The sequence below is a fragment of the Perna viridis genome, chromosome 3, assembly GCF_037379345.1.
Source record: "Perna viridis isolate PV_CMFRI_1.1 ecotype Kerala chromosome 3, ASM3737934v1, whole genome shotgun sequence".
NCBI classification, from domain to species: Eukaryota; Metazoa; Mollusca; class Bivalvia; order Mytilida; family Mytilidae; genus Perna; species Perna viridis.
The window spans coordinates 48,755,502-48,777,429 of NC_142447.1; the positions used below are offsets into that span (position 1 = coordinate 48,755,502).

General features: G+C 30.9%; 1 protein-coding gene across 3 annotated transcripts; it reads left to right on the forward strand.

The window, feature by feature from the left end:
* The first annotated feature begins 788 nt into the window (after positions 1 to 788).
* Positions 789 to 21,528, forward strand: LOC148622692 (octopamine receptor beta-2R-like). 3 transcript variants are annotated; one of them, XR_015920881.1, is made up of 2 exons: positions 789 to 915; positions 9,015 to 9,201. XR_015920881.1 is itself a non-coding variant. In XM_088574052.1 (2 exons), the coding sequence occupies exon 2, from the start codon at positions 20,229 to 20,231 to the stop codon at positions 21,387 to 21,389; it is 1,161 nt and encodes a 386-aa protein (XP_088430178.1). In that variant the 5' UTR covers positions 789 to 915; positions 20,146 to 20,228; the 3' UTR covers positions 21,390 to 21,528. The 3 variants fall into 3 exon arrangements, 2 of the variants coding, with proteins under 2 accessions (XP_088430178.1, XP_088430179.1); XM_088574052.1 differs by lacking the exon at positions 9,015 to 9,201 and adding an exon at positions 20,146 to 21,528; XM_088574053.1 differs by lacking the exons at positions 789 to 915; positions 9,015 to 9,201 and adding exons at positions 19,913 to 20,047; positions 20,146 to 21,528.
* Positions 21,529 to 21,928: the final 400 nt, after the last annotated feature.

A 21,928-nucleotide genomic window follows, 5' to 3' on the forward strand; every position in this document is an offset into this window, starting at 1 on the left:
ATAGAAAGGAGAGACATGTTATCATCACCGAAGGACGTTAGAACAGATATGTATTTTTTATGTCTACCTTAAGTATATAACTAAGTGAGTGTGTTAGGATGACAAATGAATTGTCGAGATCCATGTTCTTAATCAAACAGTCAATATAGTGTACTTTGCAAACAAACACTATGTTATTAGGAGCTTAAAGTATACATAAATATGACGATGTTTGTCGTCATGTATAATTTGCTGTTTTGATACTACATTTCAAAATAGACCTTTGTCTATTTTTTCTGTCAAAAATAATACGTCGTCCAATATTATGGAAAACAGCAGAATAACTTGAGATCAGATTGTTTAACTAGAAAGAATCCTGAAATGAAGTTCTTACTTGATATAAATCAAGAATTCTTCGATGTGCACCTGTTCATAGCCAAATCAATATATGCGAATAGATGTTTACAAGCTTTATGCCATGAAGGTGGAAACCATCTGATCTTATCAAGTCTCACCTCCTGACTTTCCTGAATAGTAAAGGTATAACCAGTCTAAACCTCTTAGCTCACTGTGTCGTCAAAATAGTTCAAATGGTCATACCAAGTAATCAATACATTAAATATATCCATTTTACTGGTAATGAATAAAAAATCAAACTCAAATATAAATAAATATTCAACATGTTGCAGATCCGTAAAACTAATCTTAACACTATTTTCAACCAGCAGCATTAACATTAAAGAAAAAAAAAACAAACTAAGTAAAAGGTGATCGGCTTGTTATTCATATTTCCAAATAAACACTAGAAGGAGAGCTTTTAGTACGTTTGTGTCATCAGATGTAACTACGGATTGGTTAATTGATGATTTTCTTAGTACTCAGAAAAGGATCTGCAGTCTCAAGGATGTCATTAATGCTGGATTTAACATAAATTCGGTCAGTACAAGTAATAATATTTTTAAGAATGCATGATTTGTTAAATTAGTACAATTCATTATAAAAATAAGCCTTCTTATAATTTCTGATTGTGTTACTGAGAAGTAAAGATGATTGTGTGGGAAGTCATTATATACTTTTTTCGTGAATCTTCGTGAACATGCAATGAGCTTCGATTTCTTTCTCTTGCTTTTAAGTTCACATGTTATAATCTTTGTTTGGTCTATTATTTTATTCGTTATTTGAAATAAGATTTAACATTACGTTTCTGATTTAAGCTGGCCCTGTTACAATTCTGATTTATTTACAGCTTAATTTAAATAGATCTGAATTCGAATTAAGAAAAAATATATATATATATTTTATTACAACAAGGGGACTACTAAATCAAATAGAATATTTAACTTAAGCCACAATGTGGCCCAGAACAAATAACAGAAATGAAATAAATATCACAACCTTAGCTTTCTTAAATTTCAAGGTAACAAATAAAATCATGTTTTCACTTCAAATATTTACTTACTGATTAATTTGATCAACAAATATCTATATACCGATTAAATTGATAAACACCCCAATATTTTGTATTTGAAAGATATGTTCATACGGGACATTACTTGTAATTGTTTCATGTTACATAGTTCTTAAAAGTAAAGGTTACGAGATAATTTCCCCAGTATTCAGATTTCAAATATGGCAAACTCAAAATATGCCAAAGGACAGGACTTTTCAAACGCGCTGAAATTAGCAATGTGTATGTTTCTCAAACCCTCTTCTTTAGGAAAAACACGTCTCCCTTTGCATACGTTTCTTCAAGAAAACTAAAACTGATCTCATTTTGCCCCCTTTACTATCACTTTGGTGTTCAGGAGAGTCTACAACTGTCTACAATAAATTTCACATGAAGGTATTCCCCTTTTACTGAGATAAAAGTGCCAAACTCGTATGTCTTTCTGCATGTCTTCGAATCTCGATTTTGTAACTGGGTTTTTAACACTACACGTCGTGTCGTTTAGATGCTCGACTGAGGCAAACGTTGATTGTCCTGTTGTTACAACGATGACCTAGTGAATGCATTCCAAGCATTTTCAGTAGATTTAATCCCGAATTAACAAACTGATGGGAAAAAATCAGGAGAGCATCGGATATTTAAGGATATAATTTCCATTTCAGAATCATTCACTTTTAATAAAGTGCATGGTTTATTTTTATACAATAAATTATTTTAATCAGGATATTGAGTTTAAATTGTTTTTCATATTTTGTTCAGATTATCTTTATTGCTCTAGGTGGGTGTGAAGATATTAATTATTAGTGCAAAATTGCATATATATAAGTTATTTCGCAGAAATGAGATTGAAGGACCTTCATAACTTTCGTACTTTATTATCCAATATCTGTTCGTGTAAAAACCAGGTCGTCGAGAGTTAGACTAGATTAGTGTCCGTTGAAATGGAATGCCGATTGTTCAATGCTTTTTACTAGTTAACCAATTTAATATCACTACATTGTCGATTTTGAAGCAGTTTCAGAATTGTGAATTTAATTATAACTTAATTTCAAGGACATCCTGTCGTTCTGTGGCTTTCTCAAATAAGAGTAACAATAGAACTACCCAACACTTATCCGATCCATAATTAAGTCAAGTCTCAAATAAATCTGGCAAAATAGATATTTCACCACCGGGGCAGCTGGTACTGCAATGGTCCTGACTTGGTACAGTTGTAAGGGGCGCATCAATTAACAATAATTATTCATTATCAATAATAAGAATTTGAAAACGAAATATTGTATAAAAAATCATAATATTAGGTAAGATTGATTAGAGAAGCATGTTGTTTTAAAAAGGAAAACCGAAACATAAATAGCATGTTAATTAGATAATAATTGATATCCAAGAGTCTTTGCATTCACAGAGAAACTACTAATCATTCTTATTTATTATTAATTACAAAAGTTGGATAAACAAACCAAAAATAATCAGAAGAGGCTTTTGAGGATTCAAATCGCTTACATTGGATTAACAATGTGATTTCTATAGAGCTAAATGAAAACTGAATATCCCATTAGTATCTTAAACTAAAGATGCTAAAAATGATTTTTTTTAATTTTTATTAGGAATACAAACTGAGTCAATATCTTAAGTTTACGAAACTATTTACGAGAAAACGTCCTATAAATTTATTTAAAAAGTTTTTCTACTGTATATTTTTCTTTATTGCACAAAGAAACTTTGGGAGATATTTTTATCTTAGCAAACAATAAAACATTCCTTAACGCTTGATGTAATTTTATTTTCAATAAGCGAGAAGCGCACTCTCTACATACTAAAACCTAGACTATACAATATTATGGAAGCGCACTATCGACATACTGAAAACCTAGAGCATATAACATTATGGAAGCGCATTCTCGGCATACTGAAAACCTAGACTATATAACATTATGGAAGCGGACTCTCGGCATACTGAAAACCTAGACTATACAACAGTATGGAAGCGCACTATCGACATACTGAAAACCTAGACTATATAACATTATGGAAGCGCACTATCGATATACTGAAAACCTAGACCATTTAACATTATGGAAGCGCACTCTCGGCATACTGAAAACCTAGACTATACAACATTATGGAAGCGCACTATCGATATACTGAAAACCTAGACCATATAATATTATGGAAGCGCACTCTCGGCATACTGAAAACATAGACTATACAACTCAATGGCACTGCCCTCTCGACATACTGAAAATCTAGACTATACAAATCAATGACACTACACTTTCGACTAACTAAAAACCTCGACTATACAACATTATCGTAGATCACTCTTTGCTAAGTGGAAACCTAGTTTACACAACATTATGGTGTGCACTCTCAATTCACTAAAAACCTAGACTATATAACACTATGGTAGAGCACTCCCGACACACTGAAAACCTAGACTATACAACATTATGGAAGCGCACTCTCGACTCACCACTGAAAACCTAAACTATACAAACCAATGGCAATGCACTCTCGACTCAATGAAAACCTAGACTATACAATTCAATGTGAGTGCACTTTCGATTCACTGAAAACCTACACTAAACCTAACTCAATGCACTCTTGTCACACTGAAATCATAGATTAATCAACTCTATGACAGTGAACTCTCGACTTTATTTTATTTATCTATATGATGCGTACATTGGCATTTATCTACTTGTTGTGGTATTTAATATGAAAATTTTAAAATCGAGTGCATAGAATTATTTACTCTGTTTTTACTCAATTGATTTGATTTAATACTTCAGTACAAATCAATTACATATCTATTCTTACATTATACATTTTATTCATAGTCTAGTTGTGTTATCAGTTTTTGATAATATCACATTATTTTTACTCATCAGTAACATCAATATACGTTCATATTGTTTAATGATACGTTATTTATCTCTAATGTTCTATAAAAGATGTCTAAAACAAACTTTTCAACATTTATTTCACATTCCCAGTTATCCGCTGTGAGTGATTGATGGATAGATAGATACATGAAACATTAACAATAAAAAAGACGCGTATAAAGTTATGATAAACGTATTAAAGAAATAATTATCACACTTTTTTCTTGTATTTATCAATTTGCTGACATGTTCCCTTCAATTGGTGTTATAAATTACTACGACTGACCAAGGCATGTCGGCAGTCCTCATTTAATATGACAACAGCAACATTAATATCGATAGAGTGACATGGAGGTGAATTTATCAAGATTTTCTCTGCATCGCTCTGCGTATACTATGTTTTATTGCATTCCACAAACCTGACCCCAGTTTAATACATTTAATAAGGTATGTAGAAATTCAGAAATATAGCCCCAACAACCATATCATGAAGTGAGAGATTGATGTATCGCAGTAGAATTCTAACAAATAGGCTTCTTGAACAGGGTTATGTTGCTAAAAGATTGAAGTCATCACTACAGGAGTTTATGGTGGTAATCAGGAACTCGTGGATCGTTACGATGTATCCATCTGCGCTATGAAAACTGATTTGTTCAATGCGTCATTGTTTTCCTTTCCTCTTTCGACTACCCCTGACTTGACATTTTATGAGCAACTCGGCGGGTGTTTCTAGAAAAGCAGAGGACACTTACCCTACCGGTGCACCGAGTTGCTCATTTGCTTTTGTTACTTTGTATGTATGATTTTAGTTACTTTATGTTTTTTGTTGTGTATGTCTGTTATCCATATCTTGTCTTTGTCCCTGGATTACATTCTTTTGGTTTCCGCTAGAATCTTGGTTCCCTTCATTACTCTTCCAAATGAATCGATATCATTTTTAATTTGTTAATCTACATTGCATCTACATCTACAGTTTCAAAGCGTTCACTTCTTATTAAATAACCGATATATAATACGACGTTGAATACTTAAGAAAATTTAACAAGTTGAAAAAAAATTACTTATATGAATTATAGAGCATGTGCCTTCAAAATGTTTGAAATTCAAATATCTATATACCTTACAAAATATCATTCGTAATGTGAGGCCGAAATATTTGGAAAGTCACTTCAGATAGAGCATTTAGACTTCCGAAATGTTTGATTGAAATACTTGACAAAAGACCTTCATTTAATTATACCCATAAAAGCTATTTGGACGTGAATGGACTGCTATAGTAATATATCATCATGAGAGGCAGAATAAGTTCATTGTAATTTCGTGAGCAAATTGATTTTGCCGGTATCAAGTCAGTTTCCTACGAAAACATGACTTTGGATTCAACCCCTGGTCCAAGCTCCAAATGACATGTTTATCTACTTTTGGATATCAGTTTAAAACGGTTTCAAAGTTGACAGTCAATTTTTATATGTTACCGCAATAATAATCCTTTTCATTCGCTTAGTGATTACAAATGGATAAATTGACCGTGAAAAAAAGACTTCTATCAAAATACATCATAAACTTGAAGGATGCAAATATATCGTTAATATATCGCAAATGCATGCTTTAATATTTACTGAACGAAACAAGTAAAGTTAATTATAGCTTGCAAAAATATATGCAGCAATGTTATAAGGAGATACAACCACTTCTGTATATTATCCATTCAAAGTGCTTAGGCTGTTAATCGGTTTGGTTGGATTTAACTAGGCGACCTTATATATACCAATGACTCAACAAGAGAATACAATAATCCTTTTAATGGGATTTTTATGGTACTCTTAATTCTGAAATCACTGAAGGAATATGCCTTGGAAATGGGCAAAGCATGTTATTGAAATAAAGAGATAGTTAAATGAGAAATAAATGAAACTGGAAGATTAAAAGGATCTTTGTAGATTGAAAGTGTGTAATATAATCGTCTTGTTGCGTAAGATTTTCCATATGAAAATTGATTAGATTATAAGCCCGAGAAAAAAATTCGACAAGGATTGATTCAAGTAGTGGAGTATTCTTTCATTGATAACAACTTGACTTATTTTCTCCTTCATTTGATTCCTTCTTCATCGATTTATACTATAATAGAACATCGTCCAACTTGTTGTAGTTCGGATAATAAGTAACATTCGTTCAATTAAATCTAGAACAATTTCTTCACTTAGCCAAAAAAAAAAAAAAAAAAAAAAAAACACACACACACACAAATGATTACACAGTTCCAGAATTACTTTGAAATTTACTCGAACCGAACCGCTTTTTTAATGGAGGAAAGTAGTAACACATGATATGTTTTCCAGCTTGCATTTTGTATTTATTTATTTGTAAAGTAGAAAACATGAGTAGAAATGTATCTTTCAAACTTTACATGAGTACTTTTTTTAATATATCAATAATCTGATTAACAGGGGTTAATATATTTTAACCAAAACATATGTATGGTAAAACAGTTACAGGCATCAACCATCCTGTCAGGGTCAATTATAATTGGTATTTTAAGTATAATACATTAGCTAGGTCAAAACATCCTGAATATTCTAGACATGTAAGTCAATTTCAGTCTTAACTTCCTTCGTTTTTTGTTTACTGATGTATTTGTTGCAGGTCATTACCTACAAATATTGGATTCTAATTTAGATTTAGATAATATTATCCTTGTCATCTTCATTGTTCAAGTATTTGAATGAAATTTGTAATTACTGCATGTATCTAATGTAGTAAATTTATCAAATTATAAGAAAAACACAGCTATTTAATTTCGATTTGAGTTCTCATTAAGATAAAACTACTGATATTTTTTATTGGATGGAAAAGTATACATCAAGAAAAGTTTTAAAGAAATACTTTTAAAGACCATACATTATGAATATGTTTTTCCAAACATTGGAACCTTCAAAACATGATGTTCTCTGTTTCAATTTTTAAAGAGGGTTTACTGATACGTATTGATATCTTTGAACAATTGTGGAATGTTTGGACAACATTTACACAAATAAACATTTTGAAAATAGTATTACATAATAGAACTCTAATAAATAGACTTCTGGAACAGGGTTATGTTGCTACAAGATTGAAGTCATCACTACAGGAGTTTTATGGTGGTAATCAGGAACTCGTGGATCGTTATGGTGTATCCATCAGCACCATGAAAACTGATTTATTCAACGGGTCATAGTTTTCCTTCCCTCGTTTGTCTACCCTGGACTTGACTTTTTATGAGCAACTCGGCGGGTGTTTCTAGAAAAGCAGAGGACACTTTTACCCTACCGGTGCACCTGGTCCATGCTCTCAGTTTTTAGTGGAGTCTGAGTTGCTCATTTACTTTTGTTACTTTGTATGTATGATTTTAGTTACTTTATGTTCTTTGTTGTGTATGTCTGTTTTCCATGTCTGGTCTTTGTCCCTGGATTACATTCTTTTGATTACCGCTATAACCTTGGTTCCCTTGATTTCTCATTCATCAGATCCTAAAAAAGTATTTACGGCCTGCATCACGTCATACAAGATTTTTTACTTTTTTGAAGAAATTAAACATAAATCTAAGTTGTGTTTTTTGCCTTTGCTGAAAATATGAATATAACTCAACCACCAATGCCTTTATAATAATATAATAATAATAATTACCCCTTTTATTTAGACAGAATGACTTTTTTAGTTTGTGGACTACTTTACAATACGGGCATGTATATAATATACAACATAAAGAATAAAATGCAACTATAAGTAACACAATAAAATGACAAAAAATATTCCTTGCCCATAATAGTATATTAGATATTGACAGCAACATTTCTAAAATAATTTTCTATATATTACTCTCAATGGCTGTAAAATTTCTAATATTTGTTTGCGTATTGTTTATAATAAACTACATGATATAATGAATGATCGTTTAAAATATTCAGTTCGGGCTCTTGGCGCAAATAACATAATTTGTTCGAACAAAATGATGCGTTTTACACAGACAGGATCACTTTTAACAAAAAAAAACAAAAATAATTATCCTTCTAGTAAACCTTTCCTGTCAGTGTCATGTTGAGAGACATAGATACAATACTCGACAAAAAATAATATCATCATAAACATATTGTTAATCAGACAAATAGAGTAGAACGAAGTGCATAGCATTTACTAAATGTATACGAATCTGTATGAAAAGCATTACATTTCGAATTTCATATTATTGGAAAAATTAGTTTGACGTCGAAAGATTCACATATCTTTGATTTAATACTGTACAATAATAAGGAAATAGAAATTTTTGAGTAAAATGTCAATGTTTACATCTATACAAAAACAACATGGTATCGACAGTACGTACTGTTTGATTTGTATTTTAGTTATTTGAATCTTAAGAAAAATAAACTAACAGTGTATTTGTAAAAAAAACCCCAAATAATGAAAAATGAAATATTAAACTTTAAAAAAAAACAGTTATTACCGTATTTAAGAGACATTTTATTCTGTTGTCAAAAAATTTTAGTTATATACCTGTAGCTCTTGAATACATCAATACTTTTAAACAATTATTTTGAATTCGAACTTGAGTTAAAACGTCCGTATTCGGGAGAGGACCTCGATAATGTTGTATTACTTATGTCCAATCCCGTTGCTGAAATTGTAGCAAATATATATGTTTAAACTAACGTCCGTATTATTTGCAGGAGATAGCGTTGTCAGCAATTACACAAACTGCCTGAGTACAAGATGAAATGCATTCTCTGAGTGTCTCACATTGCAGTTTTCAATTTTGAAACACGTTTATATACTGTGTAGGTCTACGATTACGCGTCCTTCATTTCCACAAATCCTGACGTTCCAAGTACCCGTCCAGCACCTATGACAAATTCAAAGCAGCAGTTGTAGACAAAAGCCAACATAAAGTAAAGATAGTTGTTGGTTGGTTGGAATTCTACTTTTTGTAAAGAAAGGATTCAATGTCTCCGACAAAATACACTTGATAGTGCATGTAACTTATTAGCTGTTTTGCAATGTTGTCTTAAAAAACACAATCGTATTTTAATGTGATAACCTGCATCATCACTTAAGTTAGAACGTATAATAATTAGATATTTGTAACGCAATGTCACAGGATTACGTAACTTCCGCATTGAATTACGTTATCCCGCATTGAATTACTTTGCAGAAAGTATGTCAAATTCCACAGTGAAGCCATACTTTTCCATCTGTCAAAGTGTTTGTCTTCCGTTCTGTTCGACATTAGCATCTTTACTAACTCAGAATGTGTACCTGACAAAAACCAACCCATTCAAGATGTACTGAATTCCTTTGTTTCATCTTTGTTAAACGTAAAGTGTTAAGACAAAACAAAACAATAATCAACAATAGTATAGTAATTATTTGCGAAGACATCGAGTTTGTGTAATGTTAAATACAATACAACATATAATTCGTGACTGGGTGGAGTGAAAGGTGCGAATTTATAGATACTTTCAAATATGATCAAATATAATCAACAAAACATTTGATAAAACTATCACCGATACATTGAGAGGGTTACTAGTCACAACATAAATATTGATGTATCAAAATGGTAAGGCTGATGTTTGAGACCAGTATCATGGTAATAGATAAGGATGTTTTAGCACTTGCAAATTAAAATATTGATACAAATTACCATTCATTATTGTCTCCTCTTTTGCCTCTCATGAATTGCATATCAATAAACATGCGATATCTTGCACAATAAACTTTATTTAGATAAAATAAGGTTGCAATAAAATGATTATTTTTTTATTCTATTCCTCTGATAGCTCTTAACATATTAAATTCATAATTAACTGCATACTTGCATTTATAGATTAATAAAAAATATTCAATGAATCCAAAAGTTTACTTCGATGAATGAATAATGATTATAATTTATCTGGTTGTTTTATCACTCTTGATCTATATTTCAATCTACTGACATGTTTTCAACATCAATGATTCGCATTATGCTTTTATCATGTCCAACGTGAAGGATATTCAGCATTATGCTGAAATAATGATTTAAATAAAGGTGCTTTGACACAGCGTAATTAGCATTATTGTATTGTATTGTATTGTAATAACCATCGTTAAGTATATAGATGAGAAAATACAGCAATATAATTATGAAATGTTTATGCTTTCCTCATGCACAATACCTAAACGCACACTAACCGCTCATTAAATGCACGATAAACGAACGCTTCTATCGTGCATTTAAATGAATGCTCCCATCGAGCGTAAAAACGCACGATGAACGAACGCTCCAAGCGTGTGTTAAAACGCATGGCGTGGGTGCGTTTAAACGTATGATACACGAACGTTCATAGTGTGCATTTAAACGATGAAAAATAAGAACAACCATTTATAAGGAAAGTATAAATGGGAAAAAGACTTAATGAAAATACAAAAAATAATAAAACAAATACGAACATTACAATTGAATAAAGGTGTTATTGAATGTACAAAAATAAACGAACACTCCTATCATGTGTTTATTGTGCATTTAAACGAAAGCAAAACGATATGTGAACGGACAATAAACTATGTACTAACGCTAAAATGGAGAGGAGAGTATTTTCTCCGATATTTGAACACATTACAAAGATATTGTTGAATGAATTGGTAAAACATGTATAATTATTAAAAAAAATCGACCAGCAAAATAAGCAATTCCGATTGCTATGACTATAATTTTGAAGTACCTTGTCAAATTTCATTTGTGAAATAGCAATGTGTTCAAGTGCCACAATAATTTATATTGTTTTGATAACTTCAAAATGTACTGTATTTACCGGTATAAAAACATAAATGGTTTAATCGATCATTTTACTTAGAAATGCATGTACAAAATCAGATATGTATAGGTAAATGTCATATACATTTTCACTTACTACATGTATTCAATATTTCCATTATGAGTTCGGAAATTTTGTTATTATTAAAACAAAAAACAAACAAAAAGAAACAAAAAGAAAACACGAACGAACGAACGAATAACATGAGCAGCTGCATTCTAAATATACAACCGCCATGGTGTTTCTTAAATGTCAAAGTCTGTAATAAGGAATGATATTTATGACAGTTGGTAGTCAATGATAATTTGGGAATTGGTCGCTCGAAATAGGTTAATCATATCAGGTCTTTAGATATGATGACTTCATTTCATTGGCAATATATGGTCGTCCGAGTAGTGTTTGCGTAAGTCATTTAACTCCATCTACAAAATCGGTTAAATGATCGCAATTTCTAGAAAGGCTTTATAGTGCATTTGTTGTATATTACTACCGTGTCCAATTTTATAAAATGGAGGCTTATCTAGGCGAGTTGCGTTTCAAATTTTTTAAACTTTCGAACCCACCGAATATACAGCTGGTTTGTTTGTTTTGTTTTTGTTTTTGTGTATGTGTTTTCTTTTTCTTTTTTCTTTTTTTTTTTGTTTTTTTGTTTTTGTTTTCTTGTTTTTTTGTTGAGAGATGGACCACATACTCAATAGTTTTTGCATCAGTCGTTAGCTCTATCTAGGAAATAAAAGCCCATACTATGGTCAGTTAGAACTTTACTACAAAGAAAAGGATCTTAATCGGAATCTCGAAAGTGAAAAAATTAAGTTTTTTAAATATGAAAAAAAAGATACATAAGTTATAGTGGGGTCATAAATTTCATTTTGAAAAATTCTGCGCCAAATGCTTATCCCTTATAATTTTAAAAATGTGTTGAATTGTCAAAGTCTTGATTTATGCAGAAATACAGAAGGCTTAAAGTCGACCTTAAATTGGCGGATATTCATAGGTTTTTTAATGAGTGAAAGTTGAATATCGCAAAATACCAGCCCAATTTTGTTGACTTCAACATGATAAAAACAAGCATCGGCGAGTTTGTTATGATGCTAAAAAGAAATAAAGCGAGTTGATATGTTGAGATATCAAACTTTCACAAGTTATAAAACCTTTTTTCTGTATGATTGCTTTGGAATATTTTGGCTGCTTGACGTTCGATATCTGTCATGGTGGGAATTCTTGCGTGATCGTCCATCTATTTTGTCACCAATGTTGTCGGGAGAACAATGTTAGAATTGTCACAACGTAGCCTTCGACCAATTAGGTTTTATAGATAATTACACTGAACCACACAAAAAGAAATCGTAACGGCATTTCTTTGCATATCACTAATTCGTATCACATCACCCATGGCATGATATCGCAAATCTATTGCCGTAAGAAGTAGATAAAACGGCCAAATTATAGATAAATGTTTTTGGGAAATAAAAAGTCGAGTACTTCTTGAAAAAATCCCCAAAGTAGTTTTACAGTAACTTTCAATACAGTTTTTTTATTTAAATGGAGGTGATAATCTAACAGTTCAGCTATACAATATTTCATTTACAGGTGTATACTTATGCAGGTCAGGTATTCAGTACAACATTTATATCAATATATGTAGATATTTGGTATGTTAAATGGAATGATGGTTGCTAAGAATGTCCAGTTAACTATTCTATTTGCTGACATATAAGTAACACAATTTAATATTTCTTTTTTTTTATATCAAACAGTTATATTTTGAGCCTTGTCTGCAATCACGACAACAATTTTGTCTTGAATGATCGGTAGAGTATTTTTTTGTGATTATCAAGCACGTGTGTTCATTGGCATATGTAGTACATACAAACGTTTTAGGATGAATGACCCCACAACGGTAGTCTATTTAAATATTGTATTTGTTGTGTTAAAACATTTCATACCATCCAAAATGATTATATGTTCCAGTTCATGTAACATAGTACTTGGGACTTTAAGCAAAGTGTTTACTGTTTAAATGATTGAAAAGTATTTGTGTAATATTACTATATCATATTAAGGAATAATAAGAACATTTTAATACGTACGAAGAGAATTCTGAGCGACACACAATATACACAAAAGTTCTAAGATCTTTTTGACTTTAGAATTTTTTACTCTTCAAAATATTGTAATACATGTATGACATTCTTACTCTTAATCCATATGTCGTATTCATTTAATATGTTTGTCTTAATACAAACTCGGCGACCGTAATGAAAGCAAACGAGGATCAGGGTTACTCTTTATGCCATCATTAGAGTCATCTGACAAAAAAAGTGAACTAATAACATAAACAAAATAGGCGAGGAACAACGCGTAGAGTTATTATCTTCTCAATACATCAGTACAAGATAGTAAAATATTGTCTTTAGGAATCATGAAAATCTTCCGATTAAACCTAATGCATCAATCCTGAAACTCTAAATGACTCAAGATGAAGCATATCTTTCCATCCGTTTATGTAAACAACAGCACAGTTTATCAATGAAAAAAACGAGTTAAAACATCTCTGTCGTTAATAATTGCGGTGTTTCAACATATGCTTGAATCTCTAGTTTGTTCCCTTGTCATTTAAAGAGACTAGTAATCAACTGTTAAGAGTCTTAGTACCTTTTAAAATGTCAGCAAAAAAAAAAACCAAAACAAAACAAAACAAAAACTGTTGTTAATTCTAAAATATTATGGTAAAAGGATATATTCCTAAGAGAAACAAAGAAAGAGGATTAGGTAATAAAAGGGGAGGATATGACAAACCATGCTATCGTTTTCAGTTTATGACATAATGATTTTAACTGATTGCTTCCGAAAATAAAAGCATACACAAGCTGTCTTTACATGGATCTTCCATGAATTGAAGTAAGTGCTTACAAGATGTCAACAATAATAAACCACAAACATCGGACCACACAAAGTATGTCATGTATATATGTGCATACATATATCATGCACATTTCAACATGTATAAAATTATTTTTAGAATTTAAAAAAAATTCTTTAACATGGAGCCCGGGGGAGAATGTTAATATTTCAATTACATTGTAAATGCATGTTCACCCCATTGTAGGCAGGTTTCTTTTTTCTTGTGACAATTCTAAATCACGTCATGTACCATGGTTTTCTTCTGAAATGCATTATATTTTACTTATCACGGACTGCTTAATGAATGAATTTTTAGTTAATCTAAGTACCTAATTAATGTGGGATAATATATGTTTAATCAGCCTTGCATCCTTTTGATGCTTTTCAGGTAAGATTTGTATACAAAGGTGAAATAAAACTGAAAAATGCAATTTTCTATATACATAAATGTCATTTTAGTTGTTTCAATTTGTTTTGGGTTTTTTGTCGCATACGCTTTTTCCAATTACCATTTTATTGTACTGACTGCGTAGTTATGTTATTGGCGCCAAGTAAAGGAAAACAAAAATCACCTATAATAATGCAAGACATTTAATATTAAGATCCATTGCGCGAGGCAAATAGATAAAAGTTAATGAACCATACATCTATCTTATTTTTACGGATTAATTCAATTATAAAACGTAAATTGATATGTAAATTAAGAATTTCACCTTGTAAAACATGGTTTAGGTATTTTTTTCAGAACAGTGAATCAACCTGAAGGCTAGGTTCTGATAAAACATTTATTATAAACAATGTGTGCTATTTTTTTTAACACTTTCATCTTAAGAAGCGAAATATCCTATAAGAAATCTTAAATGAAATCATTTTGTAACTTCATAAGGTCTGTGTCCGCTTTTCAAAGGTAAGTTAACAAAACACAGACATATAAATCCTTTTGCAATAATGTTTTATTGATACACGTGTAGTTATGATTAGATATAAAAAAGAAAAAATATCAAAATGACACAAGGGCAAGGAGGAGACTTGTCAAGATGGCAAAAATCAAATATGGTGAGTGGAAGTTAATTGTTTTAGAATTAATGCTTTTTAGTCAAATTGTTGGAAAACAATCCGCTCTGGATAAGAGTTTAAGATACCTTTTTTTCTGGCACGTTTTGATTTGGTTATCTTTTGCATTGTCTCTCAAGTACATTTCATGATTTTTAAATATGGAATATTAGCGAAAATCAAATATGTGCGCTCTCAAAATATAAAAAAGAAAATGGCCTTCCAATATAAAATTTAAACGAAAAATACTTCTGTTGTGTAGATGTAAAATAATTTTGTAACTCTCTATCAGCATATATATCATATATTGTAACACTTAAAACATAGTTTCGTCGGACGCATGTCTTTCCGTATGTTTTGATGGTCAGAGTGTCATACTCTTTACTTATCTGCACAATTATAAAAATACACTAATTTATTCTTTGACTATCGAACTGTTCAGATTACATTTTGTAAACTTATTTTATGTTTTAATTTGGAAACGTCGTGCTATCGTGGAAGTGCATTCAGAGAGAGATATATTGTTTATATAATTTATTTCTATTGAAATCTTCAAGCTAATTGTTTGGCTTTGTTTTTTATCGGATGATTTATTGCTTTGTAATATCAAGTTCAAGACCAAATTCTAAAATTTCAAAAATGATTACTTTGGCGCGTGTTTTATGGTGATTTGTCGTTACCTTAATCTATTTTCGTCAATTTCGGATATGTGTCCACGATTTCCAAGTTATCTACTACGCTTACAACGCAAAACTAAGTTAAAAAAATGAATGATTGCATCCTAATTTGACACGTGTCGCGGAATTACATTATTGTTTCTAGATTATTACCGCATTATACCCACTTGCAATATTTTTGTGGGGGTTCAAATAGCTTGTGCTTTAGTTTTATGTGTGACGTCCTATTTCCATTATCTTCAGTTTTTATGTATTACCTTTTTATTCCGTAAGTAGATCGTTTGTATTTCATGTGTTCACATTTATGCCATGTTATGGGATTTGTACATATTTGAATCATCCCATTGTTGACTAATCGGTCGTTTTTGTCGATATCGTGAGGATAAATTACCAATACAAACAACTTAATGTGCAACAATTTAAGGATACTAAAATAAAGTTTTAGTTCTTCCCAAACCCATCAAATGTAGCATATATTATTGTATATAAACATCTACTTTATGCAATTAACATGTTAATGATTGAACAATGCATTCACGAATTTGACGGATTTTTCGTTTTTATATATGTTTACAAAGAGTAATCAAAGGAACCAAGGTTATAGCGGAAATCAAAAGAATGTAATTCAGGGACAAAGACCAGACACGGAAAACAGACAAACACGAAAAAGAACATAAAGCAACAAAAACAATACATACAAAGTAACAAAAGTAAAAGAGCAACTCGGACTCTACAAAGGATGTAGTTATATTATTTCTTAGCTTATCATGTGTTTGAAGTGTTACCTTTAATTTATCTACATTCCAAATTAATATGAGTCAGATATATTGGTATTTGAAAAATTATTACAATGATTTTCTTTTTACAGTTTTACATATACTAGGATTTATGTTTTTTTTCATTGTTCAACAAGATGATACTTTTTTTTCAGATTCTTGTTTTACTTTACTACATTTGCTTCAACGATTCATCCATTCAGTATATGAAATTTTGAACAAAAAACTTACGTCAATTTGTAAAGGTTAAAGCTTTTTTCTTCTTTTAACTGAAATGTTCAATCCATTTATATAAAAATAAGAGACGAGTTCATCAGCATGGATTTTTATAATAGCCTATTAAATTATTGTCATTAGTCATTATTTTATTAATAGTAGTTCGGAAGTTACACATATTCATATATTCGTAAATTTCAAAAATACACATAAAGGAAATTTCATAAATGTGTTATCCAGTGTTCGTATTTGGACGTTTCTTGGCTAAAGCCAGAAAGGCCTATTACTATTGCACACCGGAAGCGAAAATAAAGGGCTGAATTAGGCTAATGATTAAAAGCCTTAATATGGAGTACGTATTTCCTGTATAGTTAAGCGAGGACTGTAAGATTAAATAGACTTTAAATTTAACACACTCTTACGAGCAGCATTTTTTTTTTATAGTTTTAGCGTGTCTAAACTTGTTTAAACGATTGACGATTTGTTCATATTCGGGAAATTTAATAATCCTCCGCAGATTCCGTGAATATCTTAAAAGTGTTAATTATTATTTATTTAGTTCCTATCTTAGGAATGGTGTGTTTCGATTTAGATTGTACAAATGGAGCTATATTTTTTCTGTGATGGTCTAGGTTCTTGAACCGTCAATGGAGATCAATGAAACAGTGGAGAAAGATACATGCACACACGAATTGTTTGAACGGATATTCATTTCTTTAACTAGAAAAAAATTGATATAAACAAATCAACGGTATCAAGAAAAGGTGTAGTTTTTTTTCAACTGATTTGTTTTGGTTTTGTTTTGTAAAAGGAAATATTTGGGTTTCTCTTTATAACCTGTAATTATTTTTGTTACAAGAGTTTCTAGGACATGGTTTTGTTGAAGCATTAATGAACTTCAAGTGAAATTAAGATACCCTGGAATCAGTGTAAGCCTTATAAATATATTGTTCTTGGTGATGATACAAAACGGTATTTACTGATTTTCGGCCGGTATTTACTACGCATACAAATTAAATAATTTAAACCAAGAAGTTCGAATACTTCCACCGTATGTAATTCCTGTTAGAAGGAAATATTATATTCGTATTGGTTAAAGTCTTGAGAACTTTCGTCCTCTGCGACAAAAAGAACCGTCACGTCAATATCACATTGAAATTTTAAAATGTACTCAAAACTCTAAACTTTCAGCATTTGAGAATGATATTTTGAACCACCTTATAGAGAATTTAGATGAAAGTTTTCATTATTTGAGTTATACATTAAAAATTCACAGAATTTTAAAATAAATCCATGTACAACTTATTTCCATTTTCCTTTATTAACAGTATATATGTTTTCATTTGAAAAAAGTTATTGTATAAATGTTTTCATTTCACAAAACAATCTTTCTGAATACACGTATGTATCAAAATCATTTATCATTAATACCCTTCACATAAACAATTTTTTCTTACAAATCTCAAAAATTTAAAAGATTCCTAAACCTAACACGAATTCTTGCTAATAAAGCCACTTTTCCGAGTGATTTTCGAGTGCTTTACATTTGGTAACGAGTATTAATCACTTCACGATTTACAAAGAATGACTAAGATGCGTGTACAATAACAATTCACGAATAATTGCAGTAAATACGAGCAATTTACGGATGCATAAGATACTGTTAAGAATATCGAATTGTTAGGATTTGGTCAAACTTTTAGGGATTACTAATGAATAGTTTACGATAAACTACTGAGTTTATACGAATATTTGCGAGTTAGTTATGTGTGTGTTACAAACGGTAACGATTTGTCAATGTGGTTGTATTAACTTGTATAAACTTAAGCCAAACCTCATTCATTCTTCAATCGAACGTGCATTTTTAGCGAGAGGAACAACTTAATATAATGCCAAATCTTCTGACGATTTATTCTCCCACTGTTACGGCAACCTAACCTTCTACTTAAAGTATTCGTATATATTCGAAAAGTGATCCTGCGAATTCGTGTTTATTCGTTAATCAATCGAAAAACTATTGTCATCAACTCGCAATCATTCGTATTTGAATTGTAAAACATTCGTCTCAAATAGCAAACCAAACAGTTCTTGCGAATTTTTAACGAGTTATTGCGATCGATTAACGATGCGTAACAAATTGCTAAGTGTGGTTTGCAAGCTCTTTACAAATGAAATCAATAATGACATACGTGTAATAATTTCATACTTGTAAAAATAAAATCATCTTCCGCAAATCGATACGAAGGTCTACGAATCTCTACGTTTTAGTTAGATTGTTTTAACAAATGTCGACGAGTTAAATAAGAATGCATGCAAATGACTACGAATTGATTATTCTGAAGGATTTGCGTATGTGAGGGGGTAAAATGGATACCCTCTTTCTTTAACTTTCATCTACCTAAAGAAGAAAATTTTACTGTTAACAGAACCTATTATACATGATCACTAAGGCTGTATAATTAAATAATAAAAGTCATTAAAAACTGTGATTCAAATGTTGATCATGCTTAAAATGATATCATAAATTAATCGTGACTCAACCAAAAAAACTAACGAGCTGGGTAACTAAAAAACACTAAAAAAAATATTAGTTCATAATTTAAGGAATCTACTACGAGTTATTGTTTATTGCATTACGTCCAGTACCATTAATGAATTTTTTGTCTTAGTGTACAAAAGAAGAAAGTTTATATTCTGGGTGTCAATTATTGTTTAAATTGCTCTCCCTTAAAGGGATTATTCATAAAATAAGGTTTAGATCGCTTCAAAAAGCAAATATAAAAACAAGAAGATTTATATTTAAAACCGTTTTATGATAATCTTCGTCACCCTCACAAATATTCTGGTAAAGTCTATTTTATAAAATTACTTTACGTCATGTATATTTTGGGAAAAGTCTTTGAAATTTCAAAAAGCAATTTAATTATGGAAAAAGATTTTATGTAGAGAGAGTAGACTACTTGTGCTGACGCTCATAAACAGTAGGAAAGACGTCTGTTTTTACGTTGTCAGGCTGAGTGTTTATATTTACTTCTCCAGTGTTAATTGTTTTCCCAGTTTTATTAGGAATTGGTTATTACGGTATTTCTATTTGCTCTATTGCTGCATTTAAGATTTCAATCGATGTTATTAAGCCAACCCACGTGTCTTCAGTGACAAGATAGATGCAATAATTGAGTCGTTCACTGTATCTTCACAACCAATGTGTTCAGACAAAAGAGGAGTTGAGCTTCATTTAAAAACGACAGGACGTTCATTATAGTTGTAACTTATACAAGTCTCGGTAAGATATTTTAAAGCTTTTAAGTTTGTTCTTTACACTTCTAATTTGTTTTATGTAAATGACAAACCAAAATGATCGATCATTTGTATCTTTTTCAGGTCACTGAAGTACACTTTCTGAAAAAAAACATTGAGTTATCAACAAGTCACAAAAATTGAAACCTGACATTAATGTTGTGATTATGTTAAAATTGCAAATGTCACTGCGACCTCATAATATGGATGTAGCGATGCTTGGAAATAAATCTAATGATAGTCTTATAATGAATGAAACATCAAGTTCGTCCATGGAAATGTTTATACTTGTTTTAAAATCCACAGTGATGATTTTTATCATGTGTACAGCTCTAGCAGGGAACTTACTGGTCATTGCTAGTGTAGTCAAGTTTGAGAGATTAAGGTCCAGAGTTACTAATTACTTCATCGTGTCACTGGCTTTTGCAGATATATTGGTAGCTGTCACCGTGATGCCGTTCAATGCCAGCATGGAAATAAGCAATAAGTGGATTTTTGGATCTTTTATGTGTGATATCTTTAATTCAAATGATGTACTGTTCAGTACAAGTTCTATTTTGCATCTGTGTTGTATAAGTATGGATCGCTATATTGCTATAATGAAACCTCTGAAATATGAAAGAAAAATGACTAAGTTTCGTGCTTTATCTATGATTGCTATTACATGGATAGCATCTTTACTTATTTCGTACATTCCAATCCATTCCCAGCTTTATACAACCCAAGAAAATGCTCTTTTGTTAAAAAACAATCCAAATTCGTGTACATTTGTGGTGAATCATTTGTATGCTATTGTTTCGTCAAGCGTCTCTTTCTGGATTCCTTGTACAATTATGGTATTTGTTTATATAAGAATATTCATAGAAGCCAGGAAACAAGAAAGTCATATTCGTTCATCAAGTATGTGCTCCAATAAATCAAACGTACTAAAGGCTGGAAGAAACTCTCGCGATATTTCAGACCGGAAGACAATGAAAAGGGAACACAAAGCGGCAAAGACCCTCGGAATTATAATGGGCGTATTTATTCTGTGTTTCTTTCCATTTTTCTCCTGGTATTTAGTAACAAGTATATGTCAGGACGGATGTCCATATCCTCCCTTACTTGGTAAAATTTTATTTTGGATTGGATATTTTAATTCATGCTTGAATCCAATAATTTATGCCTATTATAACCGTGAATTCAGACAAGCATTTAAAAGACTGCTGAAAATGAAATCACAATTCGACTCTTACAATTTTAACTATTGTTCTTCCAATGATACAAAAGACACAGCGAACGTACCATTAGTTTATTTAAACGGTCATGCGACACCAACCTCAGTTTAATGTCAAATAGTGTTTAAAAGAAAAAGTAATGCAATTGTATATGTGTACATTGTGTTTTAAAAATACCAAAAATTCACATATTTTCATATTTAGGTAGGTTGTTGCTTATTTATATAAACACAACTCAAATCATTTATTTTGTGTATTATTCTAAAGACTCTCTTAACGAAGAGCACACATAAATTCCCTTTTTTGTCTAAAAATAATACCATAGAAGAAAAAAATATTAGAAAAGAAATGTATATTGTAGGTATTGCACATTATTTTTAACTGCCTTAATATTATGAAATGTATATTTTGCTAAAACAAATTCTGAAATGAAAACAAAAAAATGAGTAATCTTATTTTCAAGCAACCATTAACCAGTACCCCAATACTCGTCAGCAAACTTTGCATATTGTAGAACCATAATTAATTCATTTCCAGAAATCGTGATGTTTAACGAAAACTCCAAGTTAACAATTGCGGAGAACGGAGACATTTTTGCTCGTAAAACATATCTACAAATCAACTGCCAAATACATTGAATTTTCTGTCTA